The 22,975-nt window shown below is 36.0% G+C and overlaps 3 protein-coding genes across 3 annotated transcripts in view; 2 read left to right on the top strand and 1 right to left on the bottom strand.

Annotated features, from left to right (window-relative positions):
• The window catches only part of slc19a2 (solute carrier family 19 member 2), a 9,443-nt gene extending 3,402 nt beyond the window's left edge, over positions 1 to 6,041 (top strand). The window contains exons 3-6 of the mRNA XM_016514084.1: positions 1,339 to 1,576; positions 2,761 to 2,953; positions 4,860 to 5,001; positions 5,103 to 6,041. Coding sequence (XP_016369570.1) covers positions 1,339 to 1,576; positions 2,761 to 2,953; positions 4,860 to 5,001; positions 5,103 to 5,237 — 708 coding nt within the window. The 3' untranslated portion in view covers positions 5,238 to 6,041. The remainder of the gene's footprint in view (positions 1 to 1,338; positions 1,577 to 2,760; positions 2,954 to 4,859; positions 5,002 to 5,102) is intronic.
• A 2,101-nt stretch (positions 6,042 to 8,142) lies between these two features.
• Positions 8,143 to 13,805, bottom strand: ccdc80l1 (coiled-coil domain containing 80 like 1). Its single transcript, XM_016514083.1, has 7 exons — positions 11,695 to 13,805; positions 10,929 to 11,085; positions 10,693 to 10,829; positions 10,429 to 10,580; positions 10,229 to 10,332; positions 8,800 to 8,883; positions 8,143 to 8,676 (listed from the first exon to the last, which is right to left on the bottom strand). Exons 1-7 carry the CDS (start codon positions 13,408 to 13,410, stop codon positions 8,378 to 8,380), a joined length of 2,649 nt encoding a protein of 882 aa, XP_016369569.1. The 5' UTR covers positions 13,411 to 13,805; the 3' UTR covers positions 8,143 to 8,377.
• A 1,084-nt stretch (positions 13,806 to 14,889) lies between these two features.
• Positions 14,890 to 17,705, top strand: faimb (Fas apoptotic inhibitory molecule b). The gene is made up of 4 exons (XM_016514075.1): positions 14,890 to 15,166; positions 15,825 to 16,053; positions 16,446 to 16,495; positions 17,036 to 17,705. The coding sequence occupies exons 1-4, from the start codon at positions 15,053 to 15,055 to the stop codon at positions 17,183 to 17,185; spliced, it is 543 nt and encodes a 180-aa protein (XP_016369561.1). The 5' UTR covers positions 14,890 to 15,052; the 3' UTR covers positions 17,186 to 17,705.
• The last annotated feature ends 5,270 nt before the right edge of the window (positions 17,706 to 22,975 follow it).

Here is a 22,975-nt window from a genome sequence, read left to right as displayed (position 1 = left end):
TGGTGGATCATCCAGGTACACACACACAGTATTAAGAACCAAGGGTTCCCAAACTTTTGAATGGGGTTATTTTTATAATTTCAGCTATGTTTTTGTCTTGTGGACTAAATGTAAACATCTTTTATGTAAAATATCTTACTCAGGACAGTACTAAATAAAAAAATAACATGCATTTTGTATCTCTCTTATTTTGTTAAAATTATTCACATTTTCACAGATTCTACAAGGGGTTCCCAAACTTTCGCATGCCACTGTATTTCGCATCCCTAATCCTTATATACCGGTATATGTCTATATTTACACACACATTTGCTCTTCCAAACCGTTTAATTAAATTTATTTTAATATAAAATATATATTTATATAACTTATAATCTTGAAATGAAGAAAACATTCACTAATGCTCAAGAAAAAAAAACTCCTCTGTAGCGTCTGAAGGGAGTGCAAAATAAAAACATATGATATTTAAACAAAATAAGAAGAAATTACACATGATCCTGTTCAAAACATTTACACCCACTGGCTCTTAAGGCATTGTTTCCTTTTTGAGCATGAAACATTGTTTTCAAAGAAAATTCATAATTTATTTACCCTTCTGTCATTCCAAACACACAAGACTTTTGTTAATCTTCAAGACACAAATGAAGGTATTTTTAATGAAACCTGAGCGGTTTCTCTCCATCCATTAAATGTCCAGGTAATCAAAACTCTCAAAAAGGTGTATTAAAATGAATCCATATGAGAGACATGATTGCTTTTATATGATAAACAGATTTAATTTAGGCTTTTATTTACATCTAAACAGTTGTTGACACACATACATAGCCCACATCACATCTGGTAAACCCAGAAGTTCAGATGTACGTGATACACAAGAGCCATTGATGTTTGTTGTAGTTTGACACTTTTACAAGCTTCTGCATTTGCTTTATGTATGTGTGTTTAATGTGTGAATAAAAGCATAATTTAAATCTGTTTATCTTATAAAGCGAACATGTCTCTTCACAAGACTTTAAATTAAACCGTTTGATTCATATGGATTCATTTAACGACTACTCCATGACCTTTTTGCATCTTCTAAGTTTTAGTTACCTGGATTTTCAATGGAAGGAAAGAAATATCCCAGGTTTTATTGGAATGATCGTAATTTGTGTTTTGAAGTCTTATGTGTTTGGAACAACATAGGGGGAGAGGAAATTATGACAATTTTCATTTTTAGGTGAACTATCCCTTAAATACTGGCCTTAAAAGAATACAAAAATTGGCGCACACTGATATGTTCACAGACATATGCATGTGTCTCTATGACTTGGTTTGACTCATTTGTTTGACTTTCAGACTCTCAAGGACAATACTAGTAGTAGTGGATTACTGGAAGTGTTAAAAATGCTCTGGTCAGACTTCCTTGAGTGTTACTCCTGCTCTACCCTACTGGCCTGGTCAGTGTGGTGGGCTTTATCCACATGTGGTTACCTCCAGGTGATTAATTATGCTCAAGCACTTTGGGAGAAAATCTTACCTTCCAGTGATTTTGAGATCTACAATGGATACGTGGAGACAATATCTACCTTGCTTGGTATGGCCACCTGGTTATGTTTATTCAATTCATTTTATTATATTCCCATTCTTAAAAGCATAGGTAACAGAGAATACATTATACCTATGGAAGACCGTTTTCACCACAGGATAAAAAATAAAAAAAAACATTAATTGTGGCTGTATCTCTTTATTAAAAGTTATTCAAACATTTTTCTCCCAATTAATGTCACAATTCAGACTTTGTTTCTCAAATTTTTTTCCCCCTCAGAATTGCAAGATGTAAATTCAGTTGCGAGATTTAAAGTTGTAATTCTTGAGTAAAACATTAGTATGTTAACTTATTGTAATTGAAAGTTAAAAACTTGCCATGGTGGAAGCAAAAAAAAAAAAACCTCAATTGCGAGATGTAAACTCAGAATTCTGAGAAATTCAGAATTTTTTTTTTTTTAGAAAAAGTCAAAATTGTGATATGTAAACTCGGAACTGTGAGGAAAAACTCAAAATGCTGAGTGTACATCTTGCAATTCTGACTTTTTTTTTTTTTTTTTTTCTTAAAAAAAAAAAAAAAACATTAATTGTTGCTGTATCTCTTTATTAAAAGTTATTCAAACATTTTTCTCACAATTAATGTCACAATTCAGACTTTGTTTCTCAAATTTTTTCCCCCTCAGAATTGCAAGATGTAAATTCAGTTGCGAGATTTAAAGTTGTAATTCTTGGGTAAAACATTAGTATGTTAACTTATTGTAATTGAAAGTTAAAAACTTGCCATGGTGGAAGCAAAAAAAAAAAAACCTCAATTGCGAGATGTAAACTCAGAATTCTGAGAAATTCAGAATTTTTTTTTTTTTAGAAAAAGTCAAAATTGTGATATGTAAACTCGGAACTGTGAGGAAAAACTCAAAATGCTGAGTGTACATCTTGCAATTCTGACTCTTTTTTTTTTTTTTTTTCTCACAGAATTGTGAGAAACAAAGTCCGAATTGTGAGATATAAACTAAACACTGTGAGAGAAAAAGTTGCAGTTACCTTTTTTATTGTTTTAAACCCAAGGTGAAATCAAGCTTCCATTGTTACCAGCATTTTCATCATTATCATAAACAAATTCAACGGTCCTATATAACAGCAGACACACAACTGTGTTATGTGATTCACAATAAAACGGTTTGACACATTTTTCCCAAATGAATTAATTTATCTGTTTGTTTTTTTCTCCACCAGGTGCTTTTGCAGCATTTGTTGTAAGCTTTGTGAAAGTGTCCTGGGCAGTGTGGGGAGAACTCGCCCTCTGCATTTTCTCTGTGGTAATTGCAGTGTGTGTGTACCTCATGGACACCATCCGAAATATCTGGGTTTGCTACACTTCCTACATGCTCTTCAGAGCTACCTACATGCTGCTTATCACCATAGCAACGTAAGTAAAGCTGTCAATCTGTATCCATTTTCTTTAGAAATCCATTGTAAGCTGGGTATCTTTCAACTTTGTTCTGACTACAAAGTGCTAGGAACCCTGTGTCTTTGACCTTACAACAGTGACTGCTTTACCACTCTCAGGGGTGGGTAATCTGTGTCCATCTATCGAAAAGACATCACAAGTTGGCTCGATCGCTGATGAACCTGATGATTTTAGAAATCAGTCACTTCAAGTGCACTTTATCATCTTGCAAAAAAAGGCACATGCTTGTGTATCAGCTTATTTTTCTACACTAAATATAACAAAAAAAACAAGACACAATTGACCGACTATAACACAAAGAAAAATGTGTAACATGATTTCTGAAATCAAATCACGGAAGCTGACATGGAGTTGTTGTAAGGTCAATTTAAATTATTACACTGCACATGGATGTCTCTTATTTGCCACAACTATTTCAGGTCTTGGAGTTTCTTCTAATGAGCCGAATCAGTTGTGTTTCATTAGAGGCATCTAAAATGTGCAGTTTTTGGTAGGTACTGTAGGACCAGGGTTGGGAACCACTGTTCTATGGATTGTTTAAAAGGATTTTGATTCATTTAATTGTTTAGCAGGTAATAGATTTTTGGGCATATGGCCCATAATAATTCGGCGGGCACAAACCTAGTTTTATTTTCTGATGCTACTGCATGATGTGGCCCAAAAAAAATTAGAGGCATCTAAAATGTGCAGTTTTTGGTAGGTACTGTAGGACCAGGGTTGGGAACCACTGTTCTATGGATTGTTTAAAAGGATTTTGATTCATTTAATTGTTTAGCAGGTAATAGATTTTTGGGCATATGGCCCATAATAATTCGGCGGGCACATACCTAGTTTTATTTTCTGATGCTACTGCATGATGTGGCCCAAAAAAAAAGCAGTTGAATTGCAATATGAAAAATTTAACTCCTACTGCTGCTGATTATTACTGTTGATATTCAAGACAGTGGTTCTCAACGTTTGTCAAAGCCAATATCTGAAGGTTCACCCCAAGATGTTTCTGGTACTGTATTGACAGCTGCTTCTTTCCATCTTTATTTTGTATTTCAGAACATAGGAGTGGCAATATATTAAAACAGTTAAATAGTTCTAAATAATTAAGATAATTAAATTTCATAGTTCCAGAAATCAGTACTGAATGTGTTTAATTTACATGACTTACATGATTTACAAGTGAGTAGCACTTGTGATTTTTACAGTTTAAAAAAAAAAAAGTTATATTTGACTAATAAATAGCAATTTCTATCTGTCTGTCTTTACCAGGTCTAGAAATTCCCTCATGTATCCAGGTTTTCCAAGACGACAATTAAAATAAAATGGCAGTTGTTAAGGAATTAATTAAAATGAGAAATATGCCAGCTTACATCTGGATGTTAGCTTATTTTAAAGCTTGTTTAGTCTTATTTAAATTCATTTATAGCCATCTTGTGGCCCTCTTGGACGTTTTGGCCCCCTGGTTGAGAATCACTGATTAAGGAGGATATCTAACAAAAAAAACATCAAACTGAAATAGGATGTGCAAAAGCTAAATGAACAAGTACTGCTTTCTGTCTCCATATCCTTCCATACTTTCTGCCCTAAAATCTCTCACCTTCAGAGATTGTAAATTGCAGAGAGCCCAAACTCAGTCATTGCTTCCATATCCATCTGTATTTTTATCAGTTTTGAGCCGTTTTAATACCTACTTTTTCCATATTCATCAGTGTTTGTTTCATTTGCACAAAATCTTGTTGCTGCAAGACTCCCTTCTAAACATGACTGCTCTTTTATCTGAAATTCTATTGGCTCTTTCAGTCAAGTTCTCCTTGTGCACTTGACAATTGCCACTCATATTTCTTCCAAAAAATTGCCTTCTTTTATATTGCAGGTATCAGATAGCTGCTAACCTAAGTATGAGAAGATATGCTTTGGTTTTTGGAATAAACACTTTCATCGCACTTCTACTGCAGACGATTCTTACAGTGATTGTAGTAGATTCTGCCGGTCTAGGCCTGGACATTTTTCTACAGGTGAAGTACAACATATACCTAGCTCAGTGTGTCATCATGAATGTGGATCACTAATGAAAGCTGCTAATATCGTTTGCAATTTTGTCTGCTCCTTTCCACAGTTTCTGATCTATGCAAGTTACTTTGCTGTAATAGCTGTGATATTCTTGATTGCTTGGCTGTATAAACTGTACAAAAGAAGGCGACCTGAAGGACAGAATGAATTACCCTCAACAGAAACCGTTCCAGAGGCTTGAAACACCTTACATCAGCATCCGTTAAGCACAAGGTTATAGAATAGTCTTTCCGTTCAACTGAATGCATAGGTTAAAATAATGTATCAGGTCAAATAGGTCAAAATCAATAATAACTGTATATTAAGAAAATGCAGCATTTCCAAATCAGTCACAGATCCAGCTTTAAAGGTTATAAAAGCACTGGTGATTTTGATAACGGAGTTCACAATTATACACTGAAAGTGGCCGTTGGGGGTCACAGAGTGTGAAGAACAAAATGCACTTATTTATTATTTTATTTACACCATTATGATGCCTTTACTTGAATCTAAGCAACTAGGTCAAAATAAGTAGTCTGACTTTTTAGCCAATACTATCACATGAATGTAAGCGCTTGTATGAATCTGCAATCTTTTCTGTTTTTCTCTGACACATTTGAGGAATTATGGTACTTTCACTGCAAATTACATTTTTTACACACATTTTGATTTTGAATAGATATATTCATATGAAGATGAAAAAAAACAACACTTGGTGCTGTTTTCTTCACTGACTATCAAAAATATTTTTCTTTGTCAGCTCATTTGGTTGGAGCTGATTTTGAATAGCAGCACAATTATGATTGTGATTATTGCTTTTTTTATTATAAAAAAAGAGAGCGATGATATGTGACCTTTTAGACACAACCTTGTCAGTATTTTTTGTCTGTTTGTGGTCTGTCAAGGAAAATATTTCCAAATGAAGCGACAAAACAATCAACCTCTGTGCAACACGAAGTAGTATGATTTTGTTTTTGTCTGAATCAGTGACTAAATCAAACAGACAGTCATGTGACCAATCAAATTTGAGGAACAATGCTAACTGTTGTATAATGTTGCAACAGTTTATCATGCTGTGCTGCTGGCCTTAAATTATACAATTTCTCCTTCAAACTATAAAGGCCCGTTCACACCAAGGACGATAACGATAAAGATATAGTTCTAAAAATCGTTCTCAATATTAAAGAATAGCAGAGTCCACACCACCGCTATAACGATAAAGACAAAGAAATGATATCGTTGGAATCACTTTCAAACGCTAATATCGTTATCTTTATAGTTATCGTTCTTGGTGTGAACGGGGCTTAAGTGACTTTAGTTTTGTTGGACATTCCATCTATGTTTTATTGGTCACTTTATTTTAAGGTCCAATTCTAACTATTCTAATGACTTTTGCATCAATAAACTTCTAATTTGCTGCTTATTAAAAGTTAGTAAGGTAGTTTTTAAGTTTAGGTATGGGGTAGGATTAAGGGATCTAATCCAATATGTGCTTTGTAAGTACCCGCCAATATATTAGTAATATGCATGCTACACTCTCAGAAAAAAAGGTACAAAAGCTGTCACTGGGGCGGTACCTTTTCAAAACACTTTTGTTTGTACCTTTTAGGTACTAATATGTACACTTTAGGTACTTATATGTACACTCTCAGAAAAAAAGGTACAAAAGCTGTCACTGGGGCGGTACCTTTTCAAAAGGTACACTTTTGTACCTTTTAGGTACTAATATGTACACTTTAGGTACTTATATGTACCTTTAAGGTACCAATATGGACTGTTTAGGTACAAAGGTGTGCCTTTTGAAAAGGTACCGCCCCAGTGACAGCTTTTGTGCCTTTTTTTCTGAGAGTGATAGTTAATAGTGAGAATTGGTCCTTAAAATAAAGTGTTACCATTTTATTTAATAAATTATTCTTTAAAAAGCACTGAATTTACAGATAAAGAGGTAAGACATTTGTGTGTTTATTGAACACTGCTCTTATAGTCCTGGATATATCAGATTACACACAACAGAATTAAGTTCATTATTTAGATTTGTCTATAATTACATGGTAATATTACTTGGTATAGTTAGTGCATTGCACCATCTATTGCAGCATATTTGTTTATTCAGCTTGGCAAGTATCTTTAAATCTTTATGGTCTAACTTTAAAGAAAAATGTTGCAGTAGAAAGCTTTTTTTAGAAATATGCAGTGCTTAATTTACTTGCAATAATACTGTGTTTAGATATATTTTCTTAAATATTCAGCCTTCATCAGAATACAATTTGAAATGTGTATTTTTACAGCAATAACATATGATTGTCTTGTTCACTGTATAATGATTGTGCCAACATTATAACAAAATGTCATTTTTAATCTCTAGCAATATTTTAGTCATGTTGTAAAGAATTGTGGAAATTTGAGACCAAAATGGGGTTGTATGAGTATTTTGTGTGTGGGAACAACATTAGTATTTCCTTTTAAGGTATTTATTTGTTTTTAGGTGTTATATGTGCTCTATAATGTTGGATACAAAAGCAGAACATATTGAGTGTGGTTTTCTGTACAAGTATGATTTTGTAGATGTTTTCTGCAGAAGTAAAATAAATGACCTGATCACTGAAAATGTGGCTCTGTGCATTTATTTTGGTATAAAATATGTACGGTTTGCACTAATTAAAATTAAAAGTGCTCAACTGCAGATACATATGCTAATAACCTCGTTTAACATTTGGCTTTTTAAAAAAATACTTATTTTAAATCTTCCAGCAGATCATTAGATGTATGAAAAATCCACTTACAAAATGGTTTGTAGTCCTCTTACAAAACTACACACTACGGACACAATACTCTGCAAGACATATTTTTACACTATCCCAAAATGCCCAGTAGAGGTCAGTAGAGAAATTCCAGATGGAAGAATATTCAGCTAAAACAGGCCATACATAAAAGTTCCCAGAATACGAAACGCTTTCTTAGGACTTTACAGTCTACAAAATATGTACAATCTTTTTTTTTTGCTTCTCTGAGATTGATTGATGAACAAACACAAACATTAACAAATCACTTTTTTTTCTTTATTGGAATTTAAAGTTTATTATTGTTAATTCGTAAACGTACCGTTTTCCCACATGCAAATACATTCATGTTATGAAAAGTCAAAATCAAAAACATCAAAGAAATCATCTACTTCATGTCAACAGCAAATCTAAATATCAGCTACCACAAAATAGTAAAGTGAGAGTTGTCCGTAGACGTAGTTAGTAAGAAAAACGCAAAGGCAAGGTTTTCTGACATTTGAAACTATTCACACTTTTCCTAGTAGAGAGTGCACAGGCTCTAAGACATTCCCCTCTGTTCTTAATATCCGTAACCACGATGATAGCCCTCATGGTAACCATCATGATGACTATAGTCATCGTCAGGGCAGCGCATGCCGAGAGACTGTTGGATGGCCATCTCCTGCCTACGAAGCTGCATGGAGTCGACCAGCTCGTAAATGATTGACATGGACCACATAGGGGAGGGATACCAGGATTTCACATTGCCATCTTTCCCGACAAGCAGCATGGAGAAATATTCTTGGCTGATCTGGAAGTAATTCCTAATGTCCTGCACCAGCGAGGCAGACAGGTCCTCACGGTCCACTGATACACTTCCTGCAATGCAAACCAGAGTTTCCTCAGTTTTTTCCATAATAAAATGGCACTACATCATATTTTTAGCAATAAAGGAAGTGCAGGGGCCATAAAAGAGTTTTGTTCAATGCAAAACAATCTCACCATTTATGGGATAAAGCTCCAGGACTCCACTCGTGTCATCCAGGGTTTTTCCAACAAGTTTCAATAGAGATATATGACGCAGGCCTGTGAATTTATAACAATTTATGAAAAACGCTGGTTAATTCATAGATGCCCGGAAAGACTAAACCGATAAACAACTAAAGATGACTCAGCCGTTTCCAACTCTGACTCGTACTATATACATGAGATTGGAGTGAGAGTTTTTTATAGAGATGTTCTCTGAAACATGCATGTGATCTGCATTAAAGATGTCCGTTGTTGTTTTTTGTTCTAAAACAGGCCTTCTTTTATGAGGGCATCAATCAAGCTGTCATGCCACAGAGAGGAAGTGGTCTCTGTTGGATCGCTATGCAGGACCCAAACATCCACAGGTCCTCCTGGATTGTAAAGAATGCAGAGAAAGATTCTTAACAATGTTCCTACCTCCAAAATAGCCAACAAAAGAGCTGTAAAAGGACTGCGTCATCCTATTTTTATTGGTGCCATTCCTCAGAGGCATTTGTGATTGAGGGCTCTTGTGAAGATGAGAGCTGGTTCCAATTAAAAGAAAAGTACCAATAACATATGTGCATTTCTATAAGCAGGAAGATCTCTGGAGAATCTGACTTTGACCAGTTCCCAAGATGTACTGCAAATCGTTTTTTAACGTTAGTTGTCAGCTGTTGTTAAGCTGTTTTTTTTGGAAGGTCAGACATCCAGATAATGTATAATGAACTTAAGAGTAGTTGTGTTATATCATGCAGTTTTGATTGGAATGTCCATAAAAATGACAGCTGTTGACATGAGTGCATAGGGTGTTCATTGGAATGGACACCAAATTAGTTTATAAATGCTTATCATGGAATTTCAGAGAACAAAAAAAGTGTCTATTTTCCCAAGTTACATAAACATTTGGGAGTGGTGTTGATACAGCAAAGCTCTTAGAGCGTTCTGTATTTCATAACATGGTCCTCATATTGATCATTTGAGTGCGGTGTTATATAGTCTCAACTTTCCTGCAATTTCTCAGTCTAGTACATTTTCAGATGGGCTAGTTTTACGCAACTACTGATGTCATGAACAATTCAGTCCGTCTAGGACCCCAATGTGATTCCACTGGCTGAAATAACTTTTAATGGATATTCTGTTTAATGCCTAATAGAAATCCTACATATTGTTTTATAGTGTATGTTGTGCTTCAAGTAAATATTTCAAGTCTATGGGCTTTGGTGATAATGTACTAGCATATAGCGTACACCACTGAATGTGAAATGAAACATTTCTCTTTGTCTCATTCTTTTGGATTTGTCTATAGTAAATAGCACTAGTAGTATGTTTACATTTAAAAGCGCATGTTTATTAAAATATGTAGTATTAAGTGGAAGATGTTCTTAAATTACGTTGCTACGGTTTACCCAAAGGATCTCACCCAGATTGCAGGCTTGGCTATTAATGGTGTAGAGTTGTTGCTGATAGGCCCATTCTTCATCAGTAGGGGTGGATATTACAAACAGTCTCCGCCTCCAACGGAATCTTAAGAGACATTTTAATGAAAAAGCATTGAGATGAGCCTATTCTTTATGTTAATGCATTATATATTTTCACAAAAAACAAACAGTAATTTCAAACCTAGATAGGAAGTCCTCGAGAGATCTTGATTTATCTTCTTTCTTGCACATAACTGCATGTTTCCTCTGCTGTTCTATTTCTTTAATGCGGGTTGACAATGTGTCAATGTAGTCAAACACTGCTTTCATGACAATCGGCACTTCATATCGTTGCTGTGGAAACCAGGAATGCATAATTTTGTGTTATAAAATTAGATCAGAAATGATTACATCTACATCTCATATACACTGATAAAATGATCTAGGTTTTTTTTTTACTACACACCTTGACTTTCATGTCAAAGTCAGTCAACACTATGTTGAAATCATTATAAATCATCCCAAAATGCTTCCGAAATGCTGTGATGAGGTCCTGGTTGATAAGGTCACTGTCCGGCAGGCCCCGCAAGGGCTTATCCTGTTCTGTTAAATAATAATAATAATAATAATTTAAAAAATAGAATCTGAATGAAGACATTTTGATAGGACATGTTACAAACAAACACGGTAAGCAGCACTGACCTGTCTGGTAGTGTTCAATCTTCATGGTACTGTTTGTGAGGGGCCCAAAGATGCTGATGATGGAAATTTTACGTAGTGCCATATCACAAACTTGCTCCAGGTACTCATCCCTCTGTTCACTGTACATATGATTCTGCTCATCTGGAGCAGTAATTATCTGCAGCCGATGAGAATGAGAAGATTAATAAGACACTAAACAGTTGTTAAAGTGCTTTTATGAACCAAAATACTTCTTAATTTTTTAGAACGTAATATAATTTTTTTAATGAGCAAATAACGCAACTTTAAACCTAACTTGTATATCATCACTTCTGAAAATATGGATTGGATAAGTGAAATTATGAATTTAAATGTTTACATTTATTTTTACATTTAAAATGTAAAAATTGTAATTTAATGTATTTTTTTTACATGTATTATTTAATATCTATTTTAGAAATATTTTAAAATATATTTAAAAAAATACTTTTACAGTTTTACACACAATTTTTTGTTTTCATCAAATGCTAATTTTTCTAAACTTTTTCTAAAGAAATATTGCAGTAATAGCTCAAATTCTAAATATTTTATCTATAGATAAGAACAGAATTCCATGTCACCAACTGTCTTAGAAAACATTTCGTGACATGTAATGTGTAATGATCAAAAATAAAAAAATTGTAAGCTATAGCACTTATCCATTGGGCATTGTAAAATCCTTATTGTTGAGCCCCGAGCTATATCTCTATATTACTTTTTTCATGTGTCTCACTTATGCCATACGTACCATGAGTCGTCGTCTTCTCTGAAAATAACTCAAAAAAGTGTCTAACGATTTCTTGGGATTCGCTGCCTGATCCACAACAGCCCTTTCTTCAAAGACATCTGGCTTTTGCACTTTTTTATTTTGAACACTAACATTTGTCTCCTTAGTCACTTTTGAGTCTTTTTTCCCTGCAGGTATCTTCCTTAAAGGCTTTTCAGGTCTATCCATCTTCTTCCCCCTGTCGGCACTGTCAGGTTTAGTTTTCCCCTTTTGGCTGGTCATAAGTTCCGTCTCTGGTTTATTAGCAGTGGGCCTCTGTGTGTCACGTTCTCTGCTGTGCTGACTAAGCTTTTTACTCCATCCATGTTTCACCACAGGCAGTTTGTCCTTGGGCTTCTGTATGGATGCTTGTGTTGGTGAGATTGCAGTTGAAATCTTTTGCGTGTGGTCTGGGTATTTTTCTTTACGTTGTTTGTAGAAGTTTGAGGTAACAGAGAGATGAGTAGTTGTGTCCCTCAGATGGTTTCGTGGTGAGGACCGGTAGACACGTTCAGAGGTATTGGGAACAGATGTGTGCCAGGGTACGGTTGTGTGTGGATGTGTTTGCCCCACTGTTGTGGGTATATTTGTAGTAATAGTAGTTGTTGTTGAGGGGAAAATGGTGGTAGAGGGTGCAGTGGTTGTTATAGTAGGTTTTGAGGTTGTAGTTTTCAAGGTAGTACGTTTTGTGGTTGTAGTCATTGTAGTAGTGCTGATGGTAGTTGATATTTGTGCCTGAGTCATCTGGGTGGGCTGAGGGACCGGTTTTACCTTGTGTCGCCTTGTGTTTTCTGCCATGTTCACCTGTGGTTGCAAACCAACTGCATTTGAGCCAACAGACTGCACCACTTGGCCCTCAACTCCAGCAGTCTTGCACTTTTGCACAAAGCCCTTTTGCCTGGCCTTCTCCAGTCTACGCATAGGTGCCTGGTCTACGGCTTCATAAATTGCCTCCAGCTGAACAGGGTATGGGTATCTTTCCTCTACCTGAAGGGTTTTTCTTAGAAGCACCATTCCAAACTTACCATCCTCCAACTTCAGGAAGCCCATAAGTCTTGGCACCAGGGCTGGATCCAGCGGCTCCTCCACCAGAGATCCCTGATTGCTAACTCGTCTCACCTTGCCTCCCATCTTCCCCTTGTCATGAAACATTATGATCTGCTGCATGTGTCTGTACGCCATCTCGCAGTACACATCAGGCTTGAGCAAGTTCATCATTAACCTGTAATAGCCATCAGAGTCGTTGGGAGCCGAAATGACCAGCACACGGTTTTTACCTGCAAAGCCAGCCAAGATGTTAATGGAGCTAGTGGCGCCCAGTGGAGTAGATTGAAAATTAGGTTCTTGAGCAGGACTGCTGTCAGTTACACTGGGTTTCCTGTGTGGAACTGGTCTTTGCCCTTTCAGGAGCCTCCTGGCTGGGGGTCGTGAGGACTCCACGTTCTGATCATTCTGAGGCTTCCTGAGTATATCTGTGTTCCTGGAAGTGGATAACCTTGCAGATCTTCTATATGATTGTATATCATTTGTGTACTTTTTGACAAAAGTGTTTGGTTGTAATTGTGCATTTCCTTCTTCTGCTCCTGTGTAATTCAGGACCATGGAAGACTTCAAGTCAGATGCATGAATCCACGTCAGAGTCAACAAAATGACATGTACCTGAAGATTTTTCATTGCAATTATACTGCTACTGTACATAAATACAAATAACTCCAGAATTATGACATTGGATAGGCGAGTAGGTTTGGAAATGGTTTTAGCGTAATTTGATCCAACAGCAGCGAGTCACAAATTATCAAGAGTGACAAACAAACGGTTAAAACGTGTTACATTACTAATAGTTTACAAAGACAGAATAATACTTAATAAAACTATGTAAAACGGATGTAAAGAAACCACTAACAGTAATTCCAACTCGTCTTCGTAGAAAAATTATATAATGTCATAATCCAAAGCGAATGAGTTTGTCAAATGATTGAGGGAAATGCATTATTCCGTCTAAATTCCCTCATTATAATATTCAGTTACGTCCAGTACTTTCCAGGAAAGACAGGCAAAACTCCACAACACTTTTTTCCGTTTGTATCCTTTAAACAACGATGTGAAAAGACACTCAGCTCACGATCATCGTCTCCAATGCTACTCAATGCTCTCTGATCTCCACGCACTGAAATCTGGAAGAAAGTTCTGAACAAGCGGGACTCACAGCCAGATTGACCACGCCCACTCTCTTTTGATATGATAATAGCGTGACTTGCTAATATGTTACGTACATATGCTACGTTAACTTCGCACAACTTCATATTCCATAACATTGCATTAAATAGGGTTGTAAAGTATTTTATGTACTTTTTTAAATATTAAAAAACAAAGTTTATTGATCACAAAGCCTACATAAATATGCATTTTTGCAGTTCAATCTGCTTCAGGTTATAATAAAGAAATGCATTATTCCGTCTAAATTCCCTCATTATAATATTCAGTTACGTCCAGTACTTTCCAGGAAAGACAGGCAAAACTCCACAACACTTTTTCCCGTTTGTATCCTTTAAACAACGATGTGAAAAGACACTCAGCTCACGATCATCGTCTCCAATGCTACTCAATGCTCTCTGATCTCCACGCACTGAAATCTGGAAGAAAGTTCTGAACAAGCGGGACTCACAGCCAGATTGACCACGCCCACTCTCTTTTGATATGATAATAGCGTGACTTGCTAATATGTTACGTACATATGCTACGTTAACTTCGCACAACTTCATATTCCATAACATTGCATTAAATAGGGTTGTAAAGTATTTTATGTACTTTTTTAAATATTAAAAAACAAAGTTTATTGATCACAAAGCCTACATAAATATGCATTTTTGCAGTTCAATCTGCTTCAGGTTATAATAAAACTTTATTTATTTATTTAATTAATAATAGGGAGAGAGAGAGAGAGCGAGAGAGAGAGCGAGAGAGAGAGAGAAAGCCAGAGCCAGAGAGAGGACTGCCATCTATTGGTAGTGACCCGAGAGCATCGAAAACATCCAAGCTTTTTAACAATTGAAAAAGTTTTTATGATTTTTACTCCTAGACCTAATGTCAATTTAAATTTAATTGCAGTGAAAATAACTGTCTCCTCAAACACTCAACTGCCTTGATAAGTTAAGCCTCTTACACTAATGCACTCGTTGCTGAGCGAGCATACAGTAGGATGGCAGCCTCAATAATATACAGAGATTTAATCAGCAGTTGCGCATATTGAGGACTGCTACTATGATCAAGCGGAAGCTAAAACATTACATAGAATTAAAAATAGTATAGAGCGGTTGGGCAGTGTGGATCTTAACGCAGCATGTCCGGAGACATTGTGGGAGCGTGGGACGTGTCGCTAAGTGATGGGGTTTACCGAATTGAGTTTGAACATGGAACAACAACAGGGAAACGGGTCATTTACATCAATGGGAAGGTGAGAAGTAGTCAGTAATATGTATTTATTTTATTTGTCATTATGTTAGATTAGATTAGATAGTTGTCTTATATTTCTACATATGTAGGCCTATATAATCATTAAATTTAGGCTGTGGCCTACTTCATATACAAAGTTTTATATTTCAAGTTTCTATTAATATTTTTATGTAATCTTTTTATTTTACCTTGAATTTGATATTAAGACAATAATAAGATAAGGTAGTGATAATAAGATAAGGTGTAATATGTATCTTATGTTATTATAATTAAGATAATAAAATAAGATAATATCTGATACCATGTAGAGACCAGATATTATATGAATAAGATCATATAAAATAATTATATTAAGTCTTATCCACTTTTTAAGGATGTGTTGAGGAGGGATTGGATGTTCAAACTGGTGGGCAAAGAAACATTCACTGTATTTCAAGTTTCTATTAATATTTTTATGTAATCTTTTTATTTTACCTTGAATTTGATATTAAGACAATAATAAGATAAGGTAGTGATAATAAGATAAGGTGTAATATGTATCTTATGTTATTATAATTAAGATAATAAAATAAGATAATATCTGATACCATGTAGAGACCAGATATTATATGAATAAGATCATATAAAATAATTATATTAAGTCTTATCCACTTTTTAAGGAGGTGTTGAGGAGGGATTGGATGTTCAAACTGGTGGGCAAAGAAACATTCCCTGTTGGGAGCACAGATACAAAAGCAACCATATCTATTGAGGCGATCACTGGGTTTTCCTATGAGTACACACTGGACATCAACAGAAAAAGTCTCCAAACTTTTTTGTACAACCGATCAAAAATGTCCAAAACATGGGTGCTGAAACTGGGTGGTGCTGATTACAGGGTAGTTCTAGGTAAGAGACACTGTCAAAACATCCCCCTTGATTTATGATGTAAAAAGAATATGCTTTGTATATTATATTGTCCAACCACACTGTAAGAAGAGAATGACTTCCAATTAGGGTCCGGAGTCCAATTCCAATTAGGTTTTTTTTTTCATAAAAATACATCTGCCATTATATTTTAGGAAGGGATGTCCTCTCAAGTGGATCATCATGTGGGGGTCTAAGGCATCAAAAAGTGTGAAAACATCTGGACTAAATTAGTGCATGTTGCTTTACTAAAAGAACAAAAAAAATTGCTTGTTTGATTTGGCCTGTTCTCATGCAGACATTAGACAGTTAAATTGTAATTAAAACACAACTATTAGCAAACTATTGTTTTTTTTTCTTTTCTGTTTCACTAGAGAAAGACACTATGGATCTATGGTGCAATGGACAGAAAATGGAGACTATGGTAAGTAATTTTAATACTGCATTTCAGACTAGCACATGCCTTTGGGTCTATGAAAGATCCACTTTGGTCCATTGTTTATTTAAAGGTACAATAGGAGATCTTGGAAAATGCTAACTTTAGCCTGATAGCACTGAAAGCGAACGTCCCACCCTTCCTGCAATCGCCGTCCAAAGCCACGCCCCCTGAACGCATTTACACTCACAGACCAGAGACAACATTACTACAATAGGCTACATCAGGTTCCCAATTCCAGCCCATGTTCCGAAGTGAAGTAAACTTCAACGGATTTCCCCTGCTCAGGGAGTAGGGAGCAATGAACTCTGTGTATCGGGATGTGAAGAGACTTTCAACCAGCATAACAAAAAATGTTTCTGAAGACAATCACCTATTGCACCTTTAAGTCTGAGTCAAGTCGGCTAATGGTGTAGTTGTGTGGCCACTGTGGAAAAACTTAACACCATCTTTTTCATATCACATCTTTCCCAAGACTGGTGCTTGTTTAGTCATAGGCCTGTGTTTATATTGATTTCCTTTGTGCAGGGGGAGTTTACAGAGAATGGAAGCGAGACACACTTTGCAGTGGAGAACCATGAATGCTGCATTAAAGCAACAAGTAGTGGAAGGAAGCGAAACGGAATAGTTCATTCCCTGCTGGTGGATGGAATCAGGATAGAAGAGGCCATTGAGTAAAATGGAGGCTAATGGAATTCAGCTGTGCAAGACATTTAGCAACAGTGTACTTTATCAGAATTAGATACAGATGGCATCGAACAAGTTTTTTTCTACAGTGGATCCAGTACGATGGTATTTGTTCATTTATTTGTTACAAAGATGTTAAAGGATTTAAAGTAAATTACCCCACCAACACATTTAATGAATGGCTTGGCTATCATTATCTATGATATTGTATTATGCTGAATATCAAAGGTTTTTGTGTCTATTTGTTAATAAGAGATTTGTGGACACATAAATGTTTCAGATGTGTGGAGTAAAAAAATCTTGTTTTTATTTTGAAAGGGTAAAATCAGAGCCTTGTGGTAAGATGCCCAGACAAAAGGCTCTTAGTGGCTCTTAGTGAGTTAGATGTACACTTTAGACATCTTCACTAATCATTAAAACCTGTACTAGAAATTGAGTGAAATAATTTCAGTTAGAATTCATAGTGTTGCTATTATGTTATATCTTATAATATGGCCAATTAAACATGTATGTATTCATTTTACCTTTACATGAATCTCTTTTAATGGGACTCTGCGTTGTCTGTCATCGGATATTAAATTATTAAACTAAATTTTCAAAACACAATTTTAAATAGAATAGTTGATTTAGTACACTTATGTGACCCTGGACCACAAAACCAGTCATAAGTAGCATGGGTATATTTGTAGCAATAACCAATGGGTCAAAATTATTGAGTTTTCTTATATGCCAAAAAATCATTAGGATATTAAGTAAATATCATGTTCCATGAAGATATTTTGTAAAGTCCCGTAAATATATATATCAAAACTTAATATTTGATTAGTAATGTGACCCTGGACCACAAAACCAGTCATAAGTAGCATGGGTATATTTGTAGCAATAACCAATGGGTCAAAATTATTGAGTTTTCTTATATGCCAAAAAATCATTAGGATATTAAGTAAAGATCATGTTCCATGAAGATATTTTGTAAAGTCCCTACCGTAAATATATCAAAACTTAATATTTGATTAGTAATATGCATTGCTAAGAACTTCATTTAGACAACTTTAAAGGTGATTTTCGCAGTATTTTGATTTTTTTTTGCACCCTGAGATTCCAGATTTTCAAGTAGTTGTATCTCAGCCAAATATTGTCCTATAACAAACCATACATCAATGGAAAGCTTATTTATTCAGACAATTGACACTTATGACTGGTTTTGTGGTCCAGGGTCACATATGAAGTGTAAATAATATTTATACTAAATCAACTGTTGTATATAAAATTGTGTTTTGCATAAATGAATACACACACACACGTGAATATGTACATATGCATATGCTAAATGTGTTACAAGAAAATGAAATGCACAATGCACATGGTTGCATCTTTTCTGCTCTTAGCCTGCCTGTCAGTTCACCAGTAAAACCTGCATATGTTTAACCTTTATTGGATACATGGGTTAGCTCACGCCCATGTTATTAAGACTCTGAGGTCATATCTGTGAGTATGTCACAGACCTCAGACCAGCAATTCATTCCAATGGTTTACACAGGGCCCACTAATCGGACACCATGTGTTCAAAGCAAGATAAGTGCGCCCTACAGCGCCACCATCCAGTATGTGGCGACCTGTATGCGTTTTAGTAACAACAGACTGCGCAGAAGTAGCGCAGCTACGACCTGGACGACGGCTCCTAAGCGCCGACGTTTTTCCAGTAATAAACGTCCAAAGGAAGGAGCAGGCGCAATGATGTTTGAGAGGATACAGACGGGACGGACCTCAGTGCGGGAGGAAAGGGAATACACACATCTTTGCGGATAAAACAAGATTGATACCCGAAAAGCTCCCCGGCGATGGTATCTCGTTGAGGTTGACGTACATCAATGGTTTTGTGGTTTTGGATCAAGACCGCAGAAAGTAGTTCAGCGGCTGTAATGTCAGCACGAGCCGAAGTGAACAACAGCAGAGAGCGAGTAGACTGTGCTTGGAACACAGCAGACATACCGTGTCCAGCTCGTTTGTGCGAACTAGTTTGTCGCCGAGTTTGAATTTGAATGACTTATCTTCGTCTCGCCCCTTTTTGCCACTGAAACTGGGCAGTGTGTATGAACCATGTGGTCTCGCCTCGGACTGTAGACCTGAGATGGCCTTCTCTTGCCTGTTATAGCTCGTAATGACGATGCATGGTGATTTGGGGGAGCTTCTGTGTTTTTATGCTGTATTTATGAGGATATGGGGCATATGACTGTGTCCTGGGATTTCAGATCCGGACAGCTGCAGATCTCCCTCCAGCGTCTGGACTTCTGTTGTAATAGCCTACACATATATTCAAATATCACATGCACTGAAAGCCGCTGCTAACGTTAGATGTTAGTTTGTCTCGCATTAAGTGATTTCATACTAAATCTTTAACGTTTTCACAAGTTTTTCTGTCATCTGTTATTGCATCTAGACCCAGTGTACATTTGGGAACATTTGTAGTTTTTTGCTTCGAACAAAATCGTTGGAGCTGACCAAAGACCCCATGTGGACATCTGATCTCCCTCCTGTGTTTACGTGTTTGCAGCATATCAGTATCCCTAAATCATCTGCAAACACTCTTTAGATAATTGCCTATCGGGTTCCATTGGAAGAGATCATATTGCAAACATGAATTATCAGCAACACCTGGCGAACTCAGCCGCGATCAGAGCTGAGATTCAGAGGTTCGAGTCTGTCCATCCGAACATCTACTCGATCTACGAGCTGCTGGAGCGGGTGGAGGATCCGCTGCTGCAGAATCAGATCCGAGAGCACGTCATTGCCGTTGAAGGTAAGGGCATCAAGGGCGTTTGAACCCTGCAGAATCCTTCAGAGAGCTTTCAGAGCCGTTTTATGTTATGTCATTTATTTATTTAGCGTTTAGTTCAGTTTAGTTAGTATGTCAGTAATAAGTAATGCCAAGTTTGGCGGAAGCTCTGGTTGCTATGGTGAATATGGGATGGGACGACAAACCTGCATTTGAAATGTGTCCACTCCCAGTGTCATTTTACAAAAATACATAATTAGGATTATATTACATAATGAGTAATGGCATTACAAATCAAGCCACTCCAAAAGATGATTATTAGTTCTTTCTGTTCACAAGAGTAGCCTCTTATGAATTTCAGAAAGAGTTTGGACCTTTGGCTTCTAAAGATGAAAGGTAGTAAATCTTTTTCCCCCCAATTGTTTTATTGGTTGTTATAGTTAAATTCTGGTTATATTTGTTCTTTAAACCATTTCCTTGTCCTTGAGACTTTCAAGGTTTCAGATTCAGTCATAGTGTCTTGAGAGGCTTGAGTCAAACTCTAAACAGATGTTTTAAAACGCTCATCCAATTTTAGTCAGCCATATTTTTGTCATGTAGATTCCATTTTTGATTTTTCACTATATGAAACTGTTAGGTATAGATGTACAGTCTGCTCAATAGTTGTGTTGTCTTTGATTGACACACAAGTACAAAGCAGTACAACCCTTTGATCGGACCGTGCTGATCACAGCCTCGTTGTCATTAATGAAAATGAAATGTCCTCTACTCTAAATAAGGTTTATACTGTAATATGAAATTGTTGTTAGTGTCAAGTACAGCTTTCATTCAATCTTTTAGAGGTTGAAGTTTTGATATATGGTTTGCATGAAGCGTTTGGCAGGGTGTTGGGAGCGTCGTTGTCACAGTCTGTGAGGTTTTAATAGCTTTGTCTCTTTGTTTTAATATAATACTGGTATTAAGGGATAATCAACATGATTTTTACACAAAAATGCTTTTACAATATCTGCTGGCAGTTTTACCATCAGGTTACATAATAGCAAAATGAGAAGCTGCATTGTGTGCTTGAGATGAAACTCGGTGTTCCACTAGATTGCAGTGAATGTTTTCCTAATGAGTGGGTGCTCGGCTCTGTGTGTGGTCAGAGACATGTCTCTGTCAGAGATGAGTGGATGTATGACCCCTTTTCAATGAAAGTAAAATGTAGGCTGCGTTTAAAATGGTTCTTGACTTGCTGAGACATGCACACGACAGAGACAAACAGAGACAGAGACTGTCACTACCACCAACACACCCCCTTTACAGACCCCGGCCTGTCTAATTCCTGAAAACCAAGACAGACTCCTTACTTGCTTAGTGGAATCAATTTATGGTGATCTTTTAAAATCCTTTGTATAGTTACTTAAAATCATTTAAAGTCATCAATACGTTATGTTGCAGTATGTGGTCATGAGTCAGTGTTGGCATTCTAAAAGCAGAACTTGATGGAAGTTATATATTTTTTTGTTGCCAAAACAAAATGATTTACTTCTGCACAACAGTGTTTTACTATGCATGTTAACTAGCAATGAATTTAAGTTCCCAATATCCCAAAAACAGTTTGCAGTAAAATCAGCGTTTAGGCGTTTATGTGAAAGTATTTTATTGTGGATTAAATGTCGACTTTTTAATGCCACTTTCATTAACCTCTCGCTGACCTCCCAGTTTAACAGATGGCAAATCTGAGCTGAAAACCGATACTTAACACACCCTGTGATCAGAAGCGAGTCTGTCTTTAGATATTAGACTGGTGTAGCATTTACGTTGGTGTGCACAGTAGTCATTTTGCTTAATTTTACACAAGACGCCCGCTGACACATAAGGGGCGGGTTGGTTTGAGCCTAAGCAGATCGCTCTCTACGCAGGGCATGTTTGTGATCTCCGAGACACACATCTGGGCGACACTTTAGCCTCCCTGTTTCTTGCATAAAGGGCATGACATTTCTAAGAATGAATAGTGTGGCTTGTGCATGGAAAATAAGATTTTTGTGAATGTATATGTGGTATGTGTCTGCTGGATAAAACAGACCTTCTGAGAATCTAAAATTCAGAAAACTTATGCACAATCATTTACAGGAATATGTATTAGTAAATGAGGGTTGGTTTGATTTCATATTGATTTCAGCATTGATTTTAGTTGTCGGAGCAATGAGGTAGCACAATGCTCTGGACATCCTGTAAAACAGTTAGGCCTATTTGTACTTTCTCTCATCAAAATTCCATTTTCCTGGTTTGAAGGGGATATATATACTGTCTGTACACCTTTATTTGACCCTCTAACTCTAACACTTTCTATTTTATTTTAATTCTACTTGGATCTATATTTATCTTTTTTTATTTTTTTTATTCTTTATTTAAAAAAAACAACAACAAAAAACAAACACTAGCTTTCTATTTTTTCTATTCTATCTACTTGTTTGTGTGTATATGTGTGTGTGTGTGTATAATATATATATATACACCTTGCTACGTGTACTGCGTTAGGCTAACCGAGACTTGTCATTTGCACTTATATATATTGTTGCTCTTTTGTTAGTTTTGACTGCTTTTATTGTCCTCATTTGTAAGTCGCTTTGGATAAAAGCGTCTGCTAAATGACTAAATGTAAAAATATATATATATATATGTATGTGTATATGTGTATGTGTAGAGTAGGGCTGTCAAAATGACTGAAAAACTAAATTCAATTAAACTGAAATATTATCAAAATTCGAATTATATTCGAATTTAAAATGCATAATTTCAGTTGGAAAGAAGCAAGCTTTTGGCTTCTCTCCTGAGGCCACAAGAGGGCGCATCGAGCAAAATATTATGCACGTTTCTTCAAAGCATAATAAAATAACACCACTATCTTTGAAAAAAAGTGCATAATGTTTAAAATAATGTTTATAAGCCATATATAATTAATAAAGTTGCTTAAACAATTAGAAACAAAACAGCATCATGCATGTATGTATAGTTTAATA

Source organism: Sinocyclocheilus rhinocerous, unplaced genomic scaffold (genome assembly GCF_001515625.1).
Source record: "Sinocyclocheilus rhinocerous isolate Xijiao unplaced genomic scaffold, SAMN03320098_v1.1 scaffold806, whole genome shotgun sequence".
Classification (NCBI taxonomy): Eukaryota; Metazoa; Chordata; class Actinopteri; order Cypriniformes; family Cyprinidae; genus Sinocyclocheilus; species Sinocyclocheilus rhinocerous.
This window is presented reverse-complemented; position numbering and strand designations above follow the sequence as displayed.